Source organism: Mesoplodon densirostris, chromosome 1 (genome assembly GCF_025265405.1).
Source record: "Mesoplodon densirostris isolate mMesDen1 chromosome 1, mMesDen1 primary haplotype, whole genome shotgun sequence".
Lineage (NCBI taxonomy): Eukaryota > Metazoa > Chordata > Mammalia > Artiodactyla > Ziphiidae > Mesoplodon > Mesoplodon densirostris.
In genome coordinates, this window is record NC_082661.1 from 33,415,216 (window position 1) to 33,430,145 (window position 14,930).

At 42.7% G+C, this 14,930-nt stretch overlaps 1 protein-coding gene across 3 annotated transcripts in view; it reads left to right on the forward strand.

The window, feature by feature from the left end:
- Positions 1 to 4,337: 4,337 nt before the first annotated feature.
- Positions 4,338 to 14,930, forward strand: part of ALDH18A1 (aldehyde dehydrogenase 18 family member A1) — a 47,516-nt gene continuing 36,923 nt past the window's right edge. Inside the window, exons 1-3 of one of the 3 annotated variants that reach the window (XM_060101704.1) lie at positions 4,339 to 4,470; positions 5,010 to 5,134; positions 7,792 to 7,907. In XM_060101704.1, the coding sequence (XP_059957687.1) occupies positions 7,820 to 7,907 (88 nt within the window). In that variant the 5' untranslated portion in view covers positions 4,339 to 4,470; positions 5,010 to 5,134; positions 7,792 to 7,819. Of the gene's footprint in view, positions 4,471 to 5,009; positions 5,135 to 7,791; positions 7,908 to 14,930 lie in introns of all 3 variants that reach the window. The other 2 variants (XM_060101714.1, XM_060101695.1) reach the window with 2 other exon arrangements.

The window sequence follows — 14,930 nt, forward strand, 5'->3', positions numbered from 1 at the left end:
AGCATTTCTGATTTTTATAATCAGAGAAAATAAAACTATTTTATGTTTAATTTTTGACAGTTTGATTAATATGTGTCTTGGCGTATTTCTCCTTGGATTTATTCTGTATGGGACTCTCTGTGCCTCCTGGACTTGATTAACTATTTCCTTTCCCATATTAGGGAAGTTTTCAACTATAATCTCTTCAAATATTTTCTCAGTCCCTTTCTTTTTCTCTTCTTCTTCTGGAACCCCTATAATTCGAATGTTAGTACATTTAATGTTGTCCCAGAGGTCTCTGAGACTGTCCTCTGTTCTTTTCATTCTTTTTTCTTTATTTTGCTCTGCAGCAGTTATTTCCACTATTTTATCTTCCAACTCACTTATCCGTTCTTCTGCCTCAAAACTGTATTTTAAAGAAAATATTTGTTCTCCAGGAAAAACCTCCCTGTTTATTGTATATAGGAATGTTCCTTATTTATGAGTAACTTCCCATTTCTATTGATGTATTTGCTTGTTTGGCATTCTGGGCCTGTCTTTTAAAGCAGGGGTTCCTAAAGGCCAGTCACATCATAAACTGGGGTTCTTTAAAAATGCTGATTCCTCGGCCCTGCGTCTAGAGATTCTAATTCACTGGGGGCTCGAAGAATCTGTATCTTTTAAAAGCCTTCCTGGTGCTTCTGATGTTCAGCCTGGTTTGTGAAACTACAAAGTTATATTGCATAGTCTGGCTGAAACTGGTTAAGTGTTTGTCCTAACATTGCCAACTCACGTAACATGTCTACCGGCCTAGCCTACTCCCTTTTCTCAGAGAATCACCTCCACACAGAGCTCTGCTGTGTTGGAGTTACCTGCATGACCCCTCCTCTCCCTGCCACAGCTGACTAGACCAAAAATGGAGTCCTGGACCAAGTTAGGCCAGTAAGATTTTCTCTCTAGGAATATGAAACTAGGATGAAGTCTAAAAGTCAGTGGGGAGGAGGCACTAAAGATATTTTAGGGCTGAGGAAGCCATTTTCCACCAGATGTTCACTAATGAAGAGTGTATCTTAAAAGGAGAAAAAAAGAAGCAGGTTGCAGACAGAAGTGTAAATAGGAAACCCAGAAATGGAGGAGAATATTGGTTCCCAACTTCCAGTTCCTTGTACCCACCTCTTATGACATCCAGTTTTACCTTCTGCTCTTCTTTACCTTTTACTCTTTCTAGTAAATTGTTTTGTTTGAATAAGTTTCTGTTACTAACAATTAAAGAACCTGAGACTAAGATAACTTTATTTTTTAAAAGCTTTATTTATTTTATTTTTGTCTGCATCAGGTCTTAGTTGTGGCACGCGGGATCTTTCATTGCAGCGCGCGGGCTCTTCGTTGCAGCACGCGGGCTTCTCTCTAGTTGTGGCATGCAGGCTCCAGAGCATGCGTGCTCTGTAGTTGTGGTGCGTGGGTTCCAGAGCACATGGGCTCTGTAGTTTGTGGCATGCAGGCTCTCTAGTTGAGGCGCACGAGCTCAGTAGTTGTGGCATGCGGGCTTAGTTACCCCGCAGCCCATGGGATCTTAGTTCCCTGACCAGGGATGCAACCTGTGTCCCCTGCATTGTAAGGCAGATTCTTTACCACTGGATCACCAGGGAAGTCCCCTAAGATAACTTTAACCTAGTACTCTATGGCAGGTAAAGATGCAGTCTTCAATCCTGCATTCTTATAGTCAAGTTCTAAATAGTCCACTTCCTTTGTGACTTTCTGGTCATGTCCAGCCCTGTTTCCACTTGCTGAGACAAAAGTTAAATCCCTCCAATCCAAATAGAATCACTTTTTTTTTTTTTAAGTTACATGAAGGAAAGATACCATGGCTGTATTATTTCCTTGATTTCATTTTTCTTTCTTTCTTCATTTTTTTTTGGTTATCTTCACTAGTTTGTTTTATTTTCTATTTCCTTCATTTCTATGGAAAGGCAAACTAGATTATAATTCTGGTATTTGATTTTTCCCAACCCACAGTCACATATCCCACTCCTTTCTCTTTATTGGTGAAGTAGAATATTAATAGTAAGACAGTAATGAAAATAAATAGAAAATATTTGGACAATGTTAAAGGATTTTCATATTTGATCTTAACAATGCTATAGGCTAATTTATGTAGAATATAGTATATAGAATATAGGCAAGTATAGAAGATAGGCAAGGGCAGTATTATTAACACATTGCTTATTTGAGAAAACTAAGCCCAAGGAAATTGAGAAAACTAAGCCCAAGGAAATTAAGTCCATTCATTTATCAAATATTTATTGGCTATTATGTGCCAGGAATATACTTCCCTGCTCTTAGGAGCTTATATTCTAGCAGGGAAGGCAGACAAGCAATTAACATAAGGTGATGTGTGGGTTAAGGACACATTAAGAACAGAACAGCACTTCCTGAGTGGAGAAAGCCTCTGTCCCTAATGATTTTAGCTATACCCACAGTTACCTATTTTGTTCTAAGTTCATGGTGAGAATCTTAAAAGCTCAAGTACCCAATGAAACTACTGGAGGACAGTTTTCTTTCTTTTGTATCCCCTACCCTACTTTAAATCCAAAGTGCTCAAAACTTAACACATGTTCGGTGTTCTCATCCATCACCCAAAAGAATTGCTCCCCTCATCTATTTCCTAACACTGTGTTGCAGCACCACCAGATTTGCAACTACCCCTTGTTGTCTCTCACCCTCCCCCTTTCAAGTAGTTAACGAGGTCACCTCTCCCTCCTTTACGCTCCCTGCCCCCTACTGGAGGCTTTTCCCGAGTCATCATTTCTTTTCCTGGGCCTTTGCAATAGGCTAACCAAGCTCCCAGCTTATACCCCTCTCTACTGATTTCAGACACACAAATCTGATCATGCCACTCCAGTACTTTAAAAGTCATGGTTCTCTAACCTTGAGGATGATAAAACTTGAAACCTTTAGCATGGCACAAAAATTTTGCAGGATGCCCCTACCCCACCAAACACCCCGCCTGTCATGTCCCACATGCAGCCTCTCATAGGGTGTCTCCTGCCTCTGCATATTCCATTCCCTCTTCCTCCTGTGATCCTGCTCCCCTCTTATACGTGAACTACGTACTTCTTGTCCTTCAAAGCACAATTCGAGGGCTTCTCTGGTGGCGCAGTGGTTGAGAGTCCACCTACCGATGCAGGGGACACCGATTCGTGTCTTGGTCCACGAAGATCCCACATGCCGCGGAGGGGCTGGGCCCGTGAGCCATGGCCGCTGAGCCTGCACGTCCAGAGCCTGTGCTCCGCAACGGGAGAGGCCACAACAGTAAGAGGCCTGCGTACCGCAAAAAAAAAAAAAAAAGCACAATTTGAATATCTGCTCTTTTCAAAGCCTTGCCTGTTGTGCCCCTGGGCACCCCCTCCTCTTAACATTAATCACACAGTGCTGTAATCTTTTGCTCACCTGTCTGCCTTCTCATAAGGCTACGGACTGATCTAGAGAGATGATGATGTCTTCCTCCAAACCTAGGGAATGCCTGATACATGAAGTAGCCAACGTTTTAAGAGCGAGGAAATGAATAAATAGGCTCAGCAATGTTCTCAGGGACAACTACGCAAGGGGCAAGATGCCTTCCTCGTCACCGACCTCCACCCAGGTGCTCTGCCCTCCCCAACCCCCCACGTGCCCAGCGTGCCCAGCACTACCTCTGTGCCTATGCAGGAATGTGCCCTTTGAGGAAAACACAGCAAGTATAACAGAGGGAGAGAGTCTGAGCTCTAATTTCAAGGGTGGATCCGCATTCACCTTTGGAATGGTGTCAATTGCCAGGGATTAAATACAACTATTTTAAATTACAGTAGTCTCACCAATGCCCTTGCTGAACGAGAGTTGGGCTGGGACACTTGGGGAAACCTCCAGGCGACTAGGGGGCAAATCATTTTATCGCAGTGCCAACATATTTCCATTTAGGCCGCAGAAGTTTGCCTGGAGTGTGGGATCTTCAAATTGTGTACATTGATCCAACCGATTGATATTTCTGAGGTGTGCCTGGGATATAATGATCAACAGTGACAAACACACCGTATGGGATCTACCAGCAGCTGAGGGATCCAGGCATATTTTCTGCCTCCCTGGAAGGCCCGATGGGCGACCCTCTTCGGCCCAGTTCCCGTCTACTCCTGGGACATGGACATTCACCCAGAGCGCTCCAGCCCAGCCCCGCCCCCGCCCCCCCCCCGCCCCCCCCCCCCCAGTCGTCGGCCTGGCCTCAGCGGGCTGGGCTCGCCACGTGGAGCGCGGGCCCGATTCTCAGAAGGCGCCTACGCCATTGCCGCGGCGCAGCTCCGGGCCGGCCCCTTGCGTCGCGTCAACAGCGGAGGCCGCGCGGCCTGGGTTTACTCCAACGCTGTTGACGTAACGTCAGCCTTGCGGGACGTGGACGGAAGAAAAGGGAGTGTAAGCCGGCGCCAGAATCCGCCAGCGTGTAGTACGGGCCGGGCGCCGGGGCTGGGCGGCTGCGTTCAGGTAGGTACGGGCGGGCGGCGAGGATGGCGGGGACAGTGGCGGGGATGGTGTGGCGCCGGTGCCTCCGCGGGGGCTGAGGCGCCGCCCGGGCTGGAGAAGGTGTGTGCGCAGGGTCGCGGGCGACCGAAGGGGCTGCCGGGGCGCGCGGCCGGAGCAGGGTGGCGGGGCAGGCCCGCGAGTGAGTGTGGGAGCGCGGAGGGATGGTGGCGGGCTGGGCCGCCCAGAGCGCGTTGCACCGCCACATGCCGGGGCGCGGAGGCCCAGGCGCAGCGGGGATTGCGGGCACCCGAACTCCGTGGCAGCCCTCGGATACACCCAAATGCAGGAACTGATCCATGTGGAGGCTTGACGACCCTGCGGACCCCTTTTCCGCCCAGGAGTCCGGAGCCAGCTTCCAGTGCACCTGCATGGGTGGTGGGGTTTCACCCTGTTTGTGACTGTCCACACGGCGACTCTCAGGGGCCTGTGTGTGCAGTCCCTCGCAGCCCGCCCGAGCTTTCGTGATCCCCTCTTCAAAACCATTCCCCCCCACCCCGCAGCCGGAGAGCTCGCTCACCACCGCCTTTCGCAGTGTGGCATACGGTCTGTGAAGAATTCCTTCTGGCACATCAGGGCGGACCCAGATCCATCCCCTCCCCCATCACCTTTCTCTGCTCTAGTGGCGGTGAGCTTTATCATTGGGTCTTTGTCTTAAAGTGGTGAACCATATACCAAGCCTGTGTTTCTGGGCGACGTTTGTTGAGACTAAAGTTCAGTTCCCTATTCAGGTAAGAAAGGTAAGGGCTTTCTGTTTAGAACCTGTAAAAAGGTACTTGAGAAATGTCCTGAGTCAAAACGTGGAAACTTTTCATTTGATGACATGGAGTCTAGACAGACACACATAACCTTTGCTCCCTGGAGTTAGCCATGTACTTTTTGAGGGCATAATAAATTCTGGCAGAATGAACTATCCTTTGCAGTGAGATAGGAGTCAGTCAGAGGCCATGAGAGAGGCAGGGAGGCCTGGTTTCTAGATCAGTCTTCAACCTGGTAACTTACTGACCTTAAACATTCAGAGCTTTCAGTTATTCATAGATAAGAGACAGGTAAACAGTCCATAAGTATAATTTATGATTACGTCTGTCCATCAGAGGATATGGAATTCTTTGTGCCTGTGACAGGTCCTGAAAGAAATAAAGAAATGCGTTGTAAGATATCATTAGTGTCTGAAAGACAGACAGAGGAGAGCAGATGTTTATTGAGCATCTCTTGTACCCAGGCATTCCATGCATTCTCTCACAAAAATTCCATGAGGTCCTTTCTGTTATTGTCCCTAGTTTACAGATGAGGAAACAGAGACTTAGAAAGATTGGAAGGCCCACAGCTAGCAAGGCACACAGCTAACAAGTGCAAAGCTTGAACCTAACTAAATCTCTCCAACTCCAAAATCCTTGTGTCCCATGTTTACCATGCTGTCAGTGGGAAGTTTATAATCTAGTTGAGAGAATCAGCAGTAGCACATGAACCAGTCAGAAACTAATGCTAGAGTTGCTGGGGAAAGTTTGTGAAGGAGATAGAATTAGAATTTTAGTGTCACTACTTGATTATTTTACCCTTTTGGCTCTTCTAGGGTTATTTTGGAGAATTCATATGTAAATAATTGTTTAGCAATAATTACTGAAGGAATTTGTAAAAGCAGCAAACATAGATCATGGGCTCATATCTGCTTCAGAGTTATGCAAATAATTTTGTCTTGGGACCTTCCATACTGTCACAAACACTGAAGTCAACAGAGAGCACTTAACACTTTCTATTGCCTATTAGAGGCCATATCTTTTACAACAGATGTATCCTGCCAGTCTCTTCTCTTCTTTCTGTACCTTTGTGCAGTATAAATTGAAGAGCATTAACCATTCCTTGTTTCTCTTCACTTTGGGACAAAATGCTAGTCTTTTTGGGCATGTTTAAGCACGTTGAGGCATGTTTAAGAGGGTTGAATATATCTACCAATACGTAGAGAAGTTAAAAGGAGACCCACAAGCAAAGAACACACAGTGTTTTTCTTATCTTGTGGAAACAACCATGTCCCTGTAGTGTAAGAGCTGCAATAATGAATGGGGTATTCTGTTTTTATATATATATATGTGTGTGTGAAATATTTGTGTGTATATATATATATATATATATATATATGTGTGTATATATATATATATATATGTATGTATGTATATATGAAGATAGATAGCTGAAGAAGCCCCCTACCTATTTGTGAAATAACCTAATCTTTGTCTAAAACTTCAAGTTTGACCTACGGGAAAATGCCCACAGCCACTATGTTCTCAGCTCTGAGACTTCTAGGTATGTACTCATCCTCCAGGAGATGTGCCCACGGTCATTTCAGATGCCAGCCATTTGCAGGCATTGCCACTCCTTCCCAGGGATTCAAGCGTGTGCTTTGGATTCCTGTGGACGGCAAGAAGAAAGACAAAACAGCAGCCGGACGGCAAGAAGAAAGACAAAACAGCAGCCTCCGTCCGACCTTTCCTCACTTTTCTTGTGTCAGCAAGGATCAAGCTGGCATTTCAAATATGTGGTTTTCAGAGTTCTGTCAGGAGGTGCTAGCAGGAAGGTGGAGATGGCTGCTTACGGAATGTTGAATCTGTTTTTTGATCTCTTGGCGACTCCTTAATGGTATAGGAATTGTGGTGAAGATTTAATATCAATACGTAAACATTATACCTTAAAGATTTTTTTGTCACTCAAAATATTCATAATCCTTAGTTTCAATTTGTTCGCATAAAAACTAAGATGGTTGGGACTTCCCTGGTGGCACAGTGGTTAAGAATCTGCCTGCTAGTGCAGGGGACACTGGTTCGAGCCCTGGTCCAGGAAGATCCCACATGCCGCGGAGCAACGAAGCCCATGCACCACAGCTACTGAACCCGCACGCTGCAACTACTGAAGCCCGTGCTCCGCGACAAGAGAAGCCACCGCAGTGAGAAGCCCGCACACCGCAAGAAAGAGTAGCCCCTGCTCCCCGCAACTAGAGAAAGCCCGCGCGCAGCAATGAAGACCTAACACAGCCAAAAATAAATAATTAATTAATTAATTTTAAAGAAAAAACTAAGATGGTTGTAAGAAAGGAAGAATAGAGTCAGAGCCTGGGAAGGAGCCATTTGTTTTTTCTCTCTTTTCTATATTTAGAAGAGGTGGGAGTTCCTCTAATACAGGGGAGTTTGGAGCAGGAGAGTTAAGTTTTTACTCTCAGTGTGGGGAGGTGGACGAAAATAAAATGAATTGTCTAGTATTTTGATTATTCATTTTTTAAAATGCATTCTGCAGATACCTTGGTCAGTGACCACCTCGCAGCATGTTGAGTCGAGTCTGCAGCTCTGGGTCCCAGTCCTTCACCCACCGTCTCCTGCCCTGGGTCCAATCCACAACACTCTCCAGATCTTGTAGGTACCATAGGAAACATAAATATGTGGGAGGTTGGTTCAAGTGTGTTTCAACAAGGTTTTAAAAAGTAAAAAAAATGTAATTTGGCAGAATTGGACACAGGCAGTAAGCAAGGAAGCAGCCTACTGGTGGAACATTGTGTTTGTATTTATCAATAAAGTGAAATTTTTGGAGGGGATAGATAAGTTTATGGCATAGATTATGGTGATGGTTTCACGAGTGTATACTTACCTGCAAACTCATCAACTTGTGTACATTAATTTTGTACAGATTTTCGTATGTCAAATAAATAAATAACTCAAAATTTTAAAAAAAATTTTAAAGATAAAGTGTTACCTTTATTTAATTCCCCCAGATTTTTTGCAGGCTATTTTTGTTCATTTCTTCTTTGTAATTAAGTGTTTAATTTTGAGATAATTATAGATTCACTTGCAGTTGCAAGAATTCATACAGAGAGATCCCTTATACCCTTTCCCCAGTTATCGCAGTATCTCAACCAGGGTATTGACCAGGGTGGTTAGAGTCAAGATAAGATTTCCATCACTACAGGATCCTTCAAGTTTCTCTTTTCTAGATGTCCTCTCCTTCCTGTCCCTAACCCCTGGCAGCCTCTAATCTGTGCTCCATTTTTTTTTTTTTTTTTTTTTTTTTTTTTGCGGTATGCGGGCCTCTCACTGTTGTGGCCTCCCCCGTTGCGGAGCACAGGCTCCGGACGCGCAGGCTCCGGACGCGCAGGCTCAGCGGCCATGGCTCACGGGCCCAGCCGCTCCGCGGCACATGGGATCCTCCCAGATCGGGGCACGAACCCGTATCCCCTGCATCGGCAGGCGGACTCTCAACCACTTGCGCCACCAGGGAGGCCCCTGTGCTCCATTTTTATAATTTTTAAATGTTATATAAATGAAATCATACAGTATGTGACCTTTGGGGGTGACTTTTTTTACTCAGCATAAATCTCTGGAGAGTCATCTAAGTTCTTGTGTCTGTCAGTTTGTTCATTTTTATTACTGAATAGTATTTAATGGTATGGGGGTACCACAGTTAGTGTAACCATTCACCATTGAAGGACACCTGGTCGTTTAACATTTTTTGTCTGTTATGAATAAGGCTGCTGTGAACATTCGTGTATAGGACTTTGTGTGCACATAGTTTTGGTTATCTGGGATAAATGTCCAAAAGTTCAGTTTCTGGGTTGTATGTTAGCTGCATGTGGTAGTTAGTTTTATAAGAAATGGCCAAACTGTTTTTGCAGAGTGGCTGTACCATTTTACATTCACACCAGCAATGTATGAGTGATCCACTTTCTCTTCATCCTCACCAGCATTTGATGTTGCCACTCTTCGATTTTATCCATTTTGATAGATATATAATGATATCTCACTGTGGTTTTAAATTCCTTTTCTCTATTGGCCAGTGAGGTTGGACGTCTCTTCATGTGCTTATTTGCTGACTGTATATCCTCGTCAGTGAAATGTCATTTGCTCATTTTTAATTGGATTGTTTGGTTTTCTACTTTTGAACTTTGAGAGTGTTTTAATGTCTTCTACAGACTAGTCCTTGGTCGGATTTGTGGTTAGAAAGTATTTTCTCCCAGTTTGTAGCTTGCCATTTCAGTCTCTTAACAGGGTCTTTCACAGAGGACAGTTTTTTTTACTTTGATGAGGTCCAGTTTATCAGTTTTTCATTTTATGGATTGTACATGTGAGGTCAAGTCTAAGAACTCTTTGTATAGCCTTAGATCTTGAAGATATCCTGTTTCTTTTTCTAAAAGTTTTGGAGTTTTGCATTGAAGTCCATGATCCATTTTGTTTTGTTTTGTTTTTTTTAACATCTTTATTGGAGTATAATTGCTTTACATTGTTGTGTTAGTTGCTGCTGTATAACAGTGAATCAGCTCTACATATGCATATATCCTCATATCCCCTCACTCTTTTTTTTTTTTTTTTTTTTTTTTTTGCGGTATGCGGGCCTCTCACTGTTGTGGCCTCTCCCGTTGCGGAGCACAGGCTCCGGATGCGCAGGCCCAGCGGCCATGGCTCACGGGCCCAGCCGCTCCGCAGCATATGGGATCCTCCCAGACCGGGGCACAAACCCGTATCCCCTGCATCGGCAGGCGGACTCTCAACCACTGCGCCACCAGGGAGGCCCTCCCCTCACTCTTGAGCCTCCCTCCCACCCTCCCTCTCCCACCCCTCTAGGTGGCCACAAAGCCCTGAGCTGATCTCACTGTGCTATGTGACTGCTTCCCACTAGCTATCTGTTTTACATTTGGTAGTGTATATATGTCAATACCACTCTCTCACTTCGTCCCAGCTTACCCTTCCCCTCCCTATGTCCCCAAGTCCATTCTCTACTGTGTCTTTATTCCTGTCCTGCCCCTAGGTTCTTCAGAACCTTTTTTTTTTTTTTAGATTCCATATATATGTCTTAGCATATGGTATTTCTTTTTCTCTTTCTGACTTACTTTACTCTGTATGACAGACTCTAGGTCCATCCACCTCACTACAAATAACTCAGTTTCGTTTCTTTTTATGGCTGAGTAATATTCCATTGTATACATGTGTCACATCTTCTGTATCCACTCATCTGTCAATGAACACTTAGGTTGCTCCATGTCCTGGCTATTGTAAATAGAGCTGCAGTGAACATTGTGGTACATGACTCTTTTTGAATTATGGTTTCCTCTGGGTATATGCCCAGTAGTGGGATTGCTGGGTCATATGGTAGTTCTATTTTTAGTTTTCTAAGGAACCTCCATACTGTTCTCCATAGTGGCTGTATCAATTTACATTCCCACCAACAGTGCAAGAAGGTTCCCTTTTCTCCACACCCTCTCCAGCATTTATTGTTTGTAGATTTTTTGATGGCCATTCTGACTGGTGTGAAGTGATACCTCATTGTAGTTTTGATTTGCATTTCTCTAATGATTAGTGATTTTGAGCATCCTTTCATGTGTTTGTTGGTAGTCTGTATATCTTCTTTGGAGAAATGTCTATTTAGGTCTTCTGCCCATTTTTGGATTGGGTTGTTTGTTTTTTTGATATTGAGCTGCATGAGCTGCTTGTATATTTTGGAGATTAATCCTTTGTCACTCACTTCGTTTGCAAATATTTTCTCCCATTATGAGGATTGTCTTTTCGTCTTGTTTATGGTTTCCTTTGCTGTGCAAAAGCTTTGAAGTTTCATTAGGTCCCATTTGTTTATTTTTGTTTTTATTTCCATTTCTCTAGGAGGTGGGTCAAAAAGGATCTTGCTGTGATTTATGTCATAGAGTGTTCTGCCTATGTTTTCCTCTAAGAGTTTGATAGTATCTGGCCTTACATTTAGGTCTTTAATCCATTTTGAGTTTATTTTTGTGTATGGTGTTAGGGAGTGTTCTAATTTCATTCTTTTACATGTAGCTGTCCAGTTTTCCCAGCACCACTTATTGAGGAGGCTGTCTTTTCTCCATTGATATTCTTGCCTCCTTTGTCAAAGATAAGGTGACCATACATGCATGGATTTATCTCTCGGCTTTCTATCCTGTTCCATTGATCTGTATGTCTGTTTTTGTGCCAGTACCATACTGTCTCGATTACTGTAGCTTTGTAGTATAGTCTGAAGTCAGGGAGCCTGATTCCTCCAGCTCCGTTTTTCTTTCTCAAGGCTGCTTTGGCTGTTCGTGGTCTTTCGTGTTAACATACAAATTGTGAAATTTTTTGTTCTAGTTCTGTGAAAAATGCCATTGGTAATTTGACAGGGACTGTATTGAATCTGTAGATTGCTTTGGCTAGTATAATCATTTTCGCAGTGTTGATTCTTCCAATATAAGAGCACAGTATATCTCTCCATCTGTTTGTATCATCTTTAATTTCTTTCATCAGTGTCTTAGAGTTTTCTGCATACAGGTCTTTTGTCTCCTTAGGTAGGTTTATTCCTAGGTATTTTATTCTTTTTGTTGCAGTGGTAAATGGGAGTGTTTCCTTAATTTCTCTTTCAGATTTTTCATCATTAGTGTATAGGAATGCAGGAGATTTCTGTCCATTAATTTTGTATCCTGCAACTTTACCAAATTCATGGATTAGCTCTAATAGTTTTCTGGTGGCATCTTTAGGATTCTCTATGTGTAGTATCATGTCCTCTGCAAACAGTGACAGCTTTACTTCTTCTTTTCCGATTTGGATTCCTTTTTTTTTTTTTGCGTCATGCGGGCCTCTCACTGCTGCGGCCTCTCCCGTCACAGAGCACAGGCTCCGGACGCGCAGGCCCAGCGGCCATGGCTCACGGGCCCAGCCGCTCTGCGGCATGTGGGATCCCCCTGGACCGGGGCACAAACCCGCGTCCCCTGCATCGGCAGGCGAACTCCCAACCACTGCGCCACCAGGGAAGCCCTGGATTCCTTTTATTTCCTTTTCTTCTCTGATTGCTGTGGCTAAAAATTCCAAAGGTATGTTGAATAATAGTGGTGAGAGTGGGCAACCTTGTCTTGTTCCTGATCTTAGTGGAAATGGTTTCAGTTTTTCACCATTGAAGACAATGTTGGCTGTGGGTTTGTCATATATGGCCTTTATTATGTTGAGGAAAATTCCCTCTATGCCTACTTTCTGCAGAGTTTTTATCACAAATGGGTGTTGAATTTTGTTGAAAGCTTTCTCTGTATCGATTGAGATGATCATATGGCTTTTCTCCTTCAATTTGTTAATATGGGTTATCACGTTGATTGATTTGCATATATTGAAGAATCCTTGCATTCCTGGAATAAACCCCACTTGATCATGGTGAATGATCCGTTTAATGTGCTGTTGGATTCTGTTTGCTAGTATTTTGTTGAGGATTTTTGCATGTATGTTCATCAGTGATGTTGGTCAGTAGTTTTCTTTCTTTGTGACATCTTTGTCTGGTTTTGGTATCAGGGTGATGGTGGCCTCATAGGATGAGTTTGGGAGTGTTCCTCCCTCTGCTATGTTTTGGAAGTTTGAGAAGGACAGGTGTTAGCTCTTCTTTAAATGTGTGATAGAATTCGCCTGTGAAGCCATCTGGTCCTGGGCTTTTGTTTGTTGGAAGATTTTTAATCACCAATTTCAGTGCTTGTGATTGGTCTGTTCTTATTTTCTGTTTCTTCCTGGTTCAGTCTCAGAAGTTTGTGCATTTCTAAGAATTTGTCCATTTCTTCCAGGTTGTCCATTTTATTGGCATAGAGTTGCTTGTAGTAATCTCTCATGATCCTTTGTATTTCTGCAGTGTCAGTTGTTACTTCTTCTTTTTCATTTCTAATTCTTTTGATTTGAGTCTTCTCCCTTTTTTTCCTCGATGAGTCTGGCTAATGATTTATCAATTTTGTTTATCTTCTCAAAGAACCAGCTTTTAGTTTTATTGATCTTTGCTATCATTTCCTTCATTTCTTTTTCACTTATTTCTGATCTGATCTTTATGATTTCTTTCCTTCTGCTAACTTTGGGGTTTTTTTGTTCTTTCTCTAATTGCTTTAGATGTAAGGTTAGGTTGTTTATTTGAGATGTTTCTTGTTTCTTAAGGTAGGACTGTATTGCTATAAACTTCCTCCTAGAACTGCTTTTGCTGCATCCCATAGGTTTTGGGTCATCATGTTTTCATTGTCATTTGTTTCTAGGTATTTTTTGGTTTCCTCTTTGACTTCTTCAGTGATCTCTTGGTTATTAAGTAGTGTATTGTTTAGCCTCCATGTGCTTGTATTTTTTACAGATTTTTTCCTGTAATTTATATCTAGTCTCATAGCGTTGTGGTCGGAAAAGATACTTGATATGATTTCAATTTTCTTAAATTTACCAAGGCTTGATTTGTGACCCAAGATATGATCTGTCCTGGACAATGTTCCATGAGCACTTGAGAAGAATGTGTATTCTGTTGTTTTTTGATGGAATGTCCTATAAATACCAATTAAGTCCATCTTGTCTAATGTATCATTTAAAGCTTGTGTTTCCTTATTTATTTTCATTTTGGATGGTCTGTCCATTGGTGAAAGTGGGGTTTTAAAGTCCCCTACTATGACTGTGTTACTGTCAATTTCCCCTTTTATGGCTGTTAGCATTTGCCTTATGTATTGAGGTGCTCCTATGTTAGGTGCATAACTATTTACAATTGTTATATCTTCTTCTTGGATTGATCCCATGATCATTATGTAGTGTCCTTCTTTGTCTCTTGTAATAGTCTTTATTTTAAAGTCTATTTAGTCTGACATGAGAATTGCTACTCCAGCTTTCTTTTGATTTCCATTTGCATGGAATATCTCTTTCCATCCTCTCACTTTCAGTCTGTATGTGTCCCTAGGTCTGAAGTGGGTCTCTTGTAGACTGCATATATACGGGTCTTGTTTTTGTATCCATTCAGCCAGCCTATGTCTTTTGGTTGGAGCATTTAAACCATTTACATTTAAGGTAATTATTGATATATATGTTCCTATTCCCATTTTCTTAATTGTTTTGGGTTTGTTATTGTAGGTCTTTTCCTTCTCTTGTGTTTCCTGCCTAGAGAAGTTCCTTTAGCATTTATTATAAAGCTGTTTTGGTGGTGCTGAATTCTCTTAGCTTTTGCTTGTCTGCAAAGGTTTTAATTTCTCCATCGAATCTGAATGAGATCCTTGCTGGGTAGAGTAATCTTGGTTGTAGGTTTTTCCCTTTCATCACTTCAAATATGTCCTGCCACTCCCTTCTGGCTTGCAGAGTTTCTGCTGAAAGATCAGCTGTTAACCTTATGGGGATTCCTTTGTATGTTATTTGTTGCTTTTCCCTTGATGCTTTTAATACTTTTTCTTTGTATTTAATTTTTGGTAGTTTGATTAATATGTGTCTTAGTGTGTTTCTCCTTGGATTTATCCTTTATGGGACTCTGCACTTCTTGGACTTGATTATTTCTTTTCTCATATTAAGGAAGTTTTCAACTATAATCTCTTCAAATATTTTGTCAGTCCCTTTATTTTTCTCCTCTTCTTCTGGGACCCCTGTAATTCAAATGTTGGTATGTTTAATGTTGTCCCAGAGGTCTCTGAGACTGTCCTCAATTCTTTC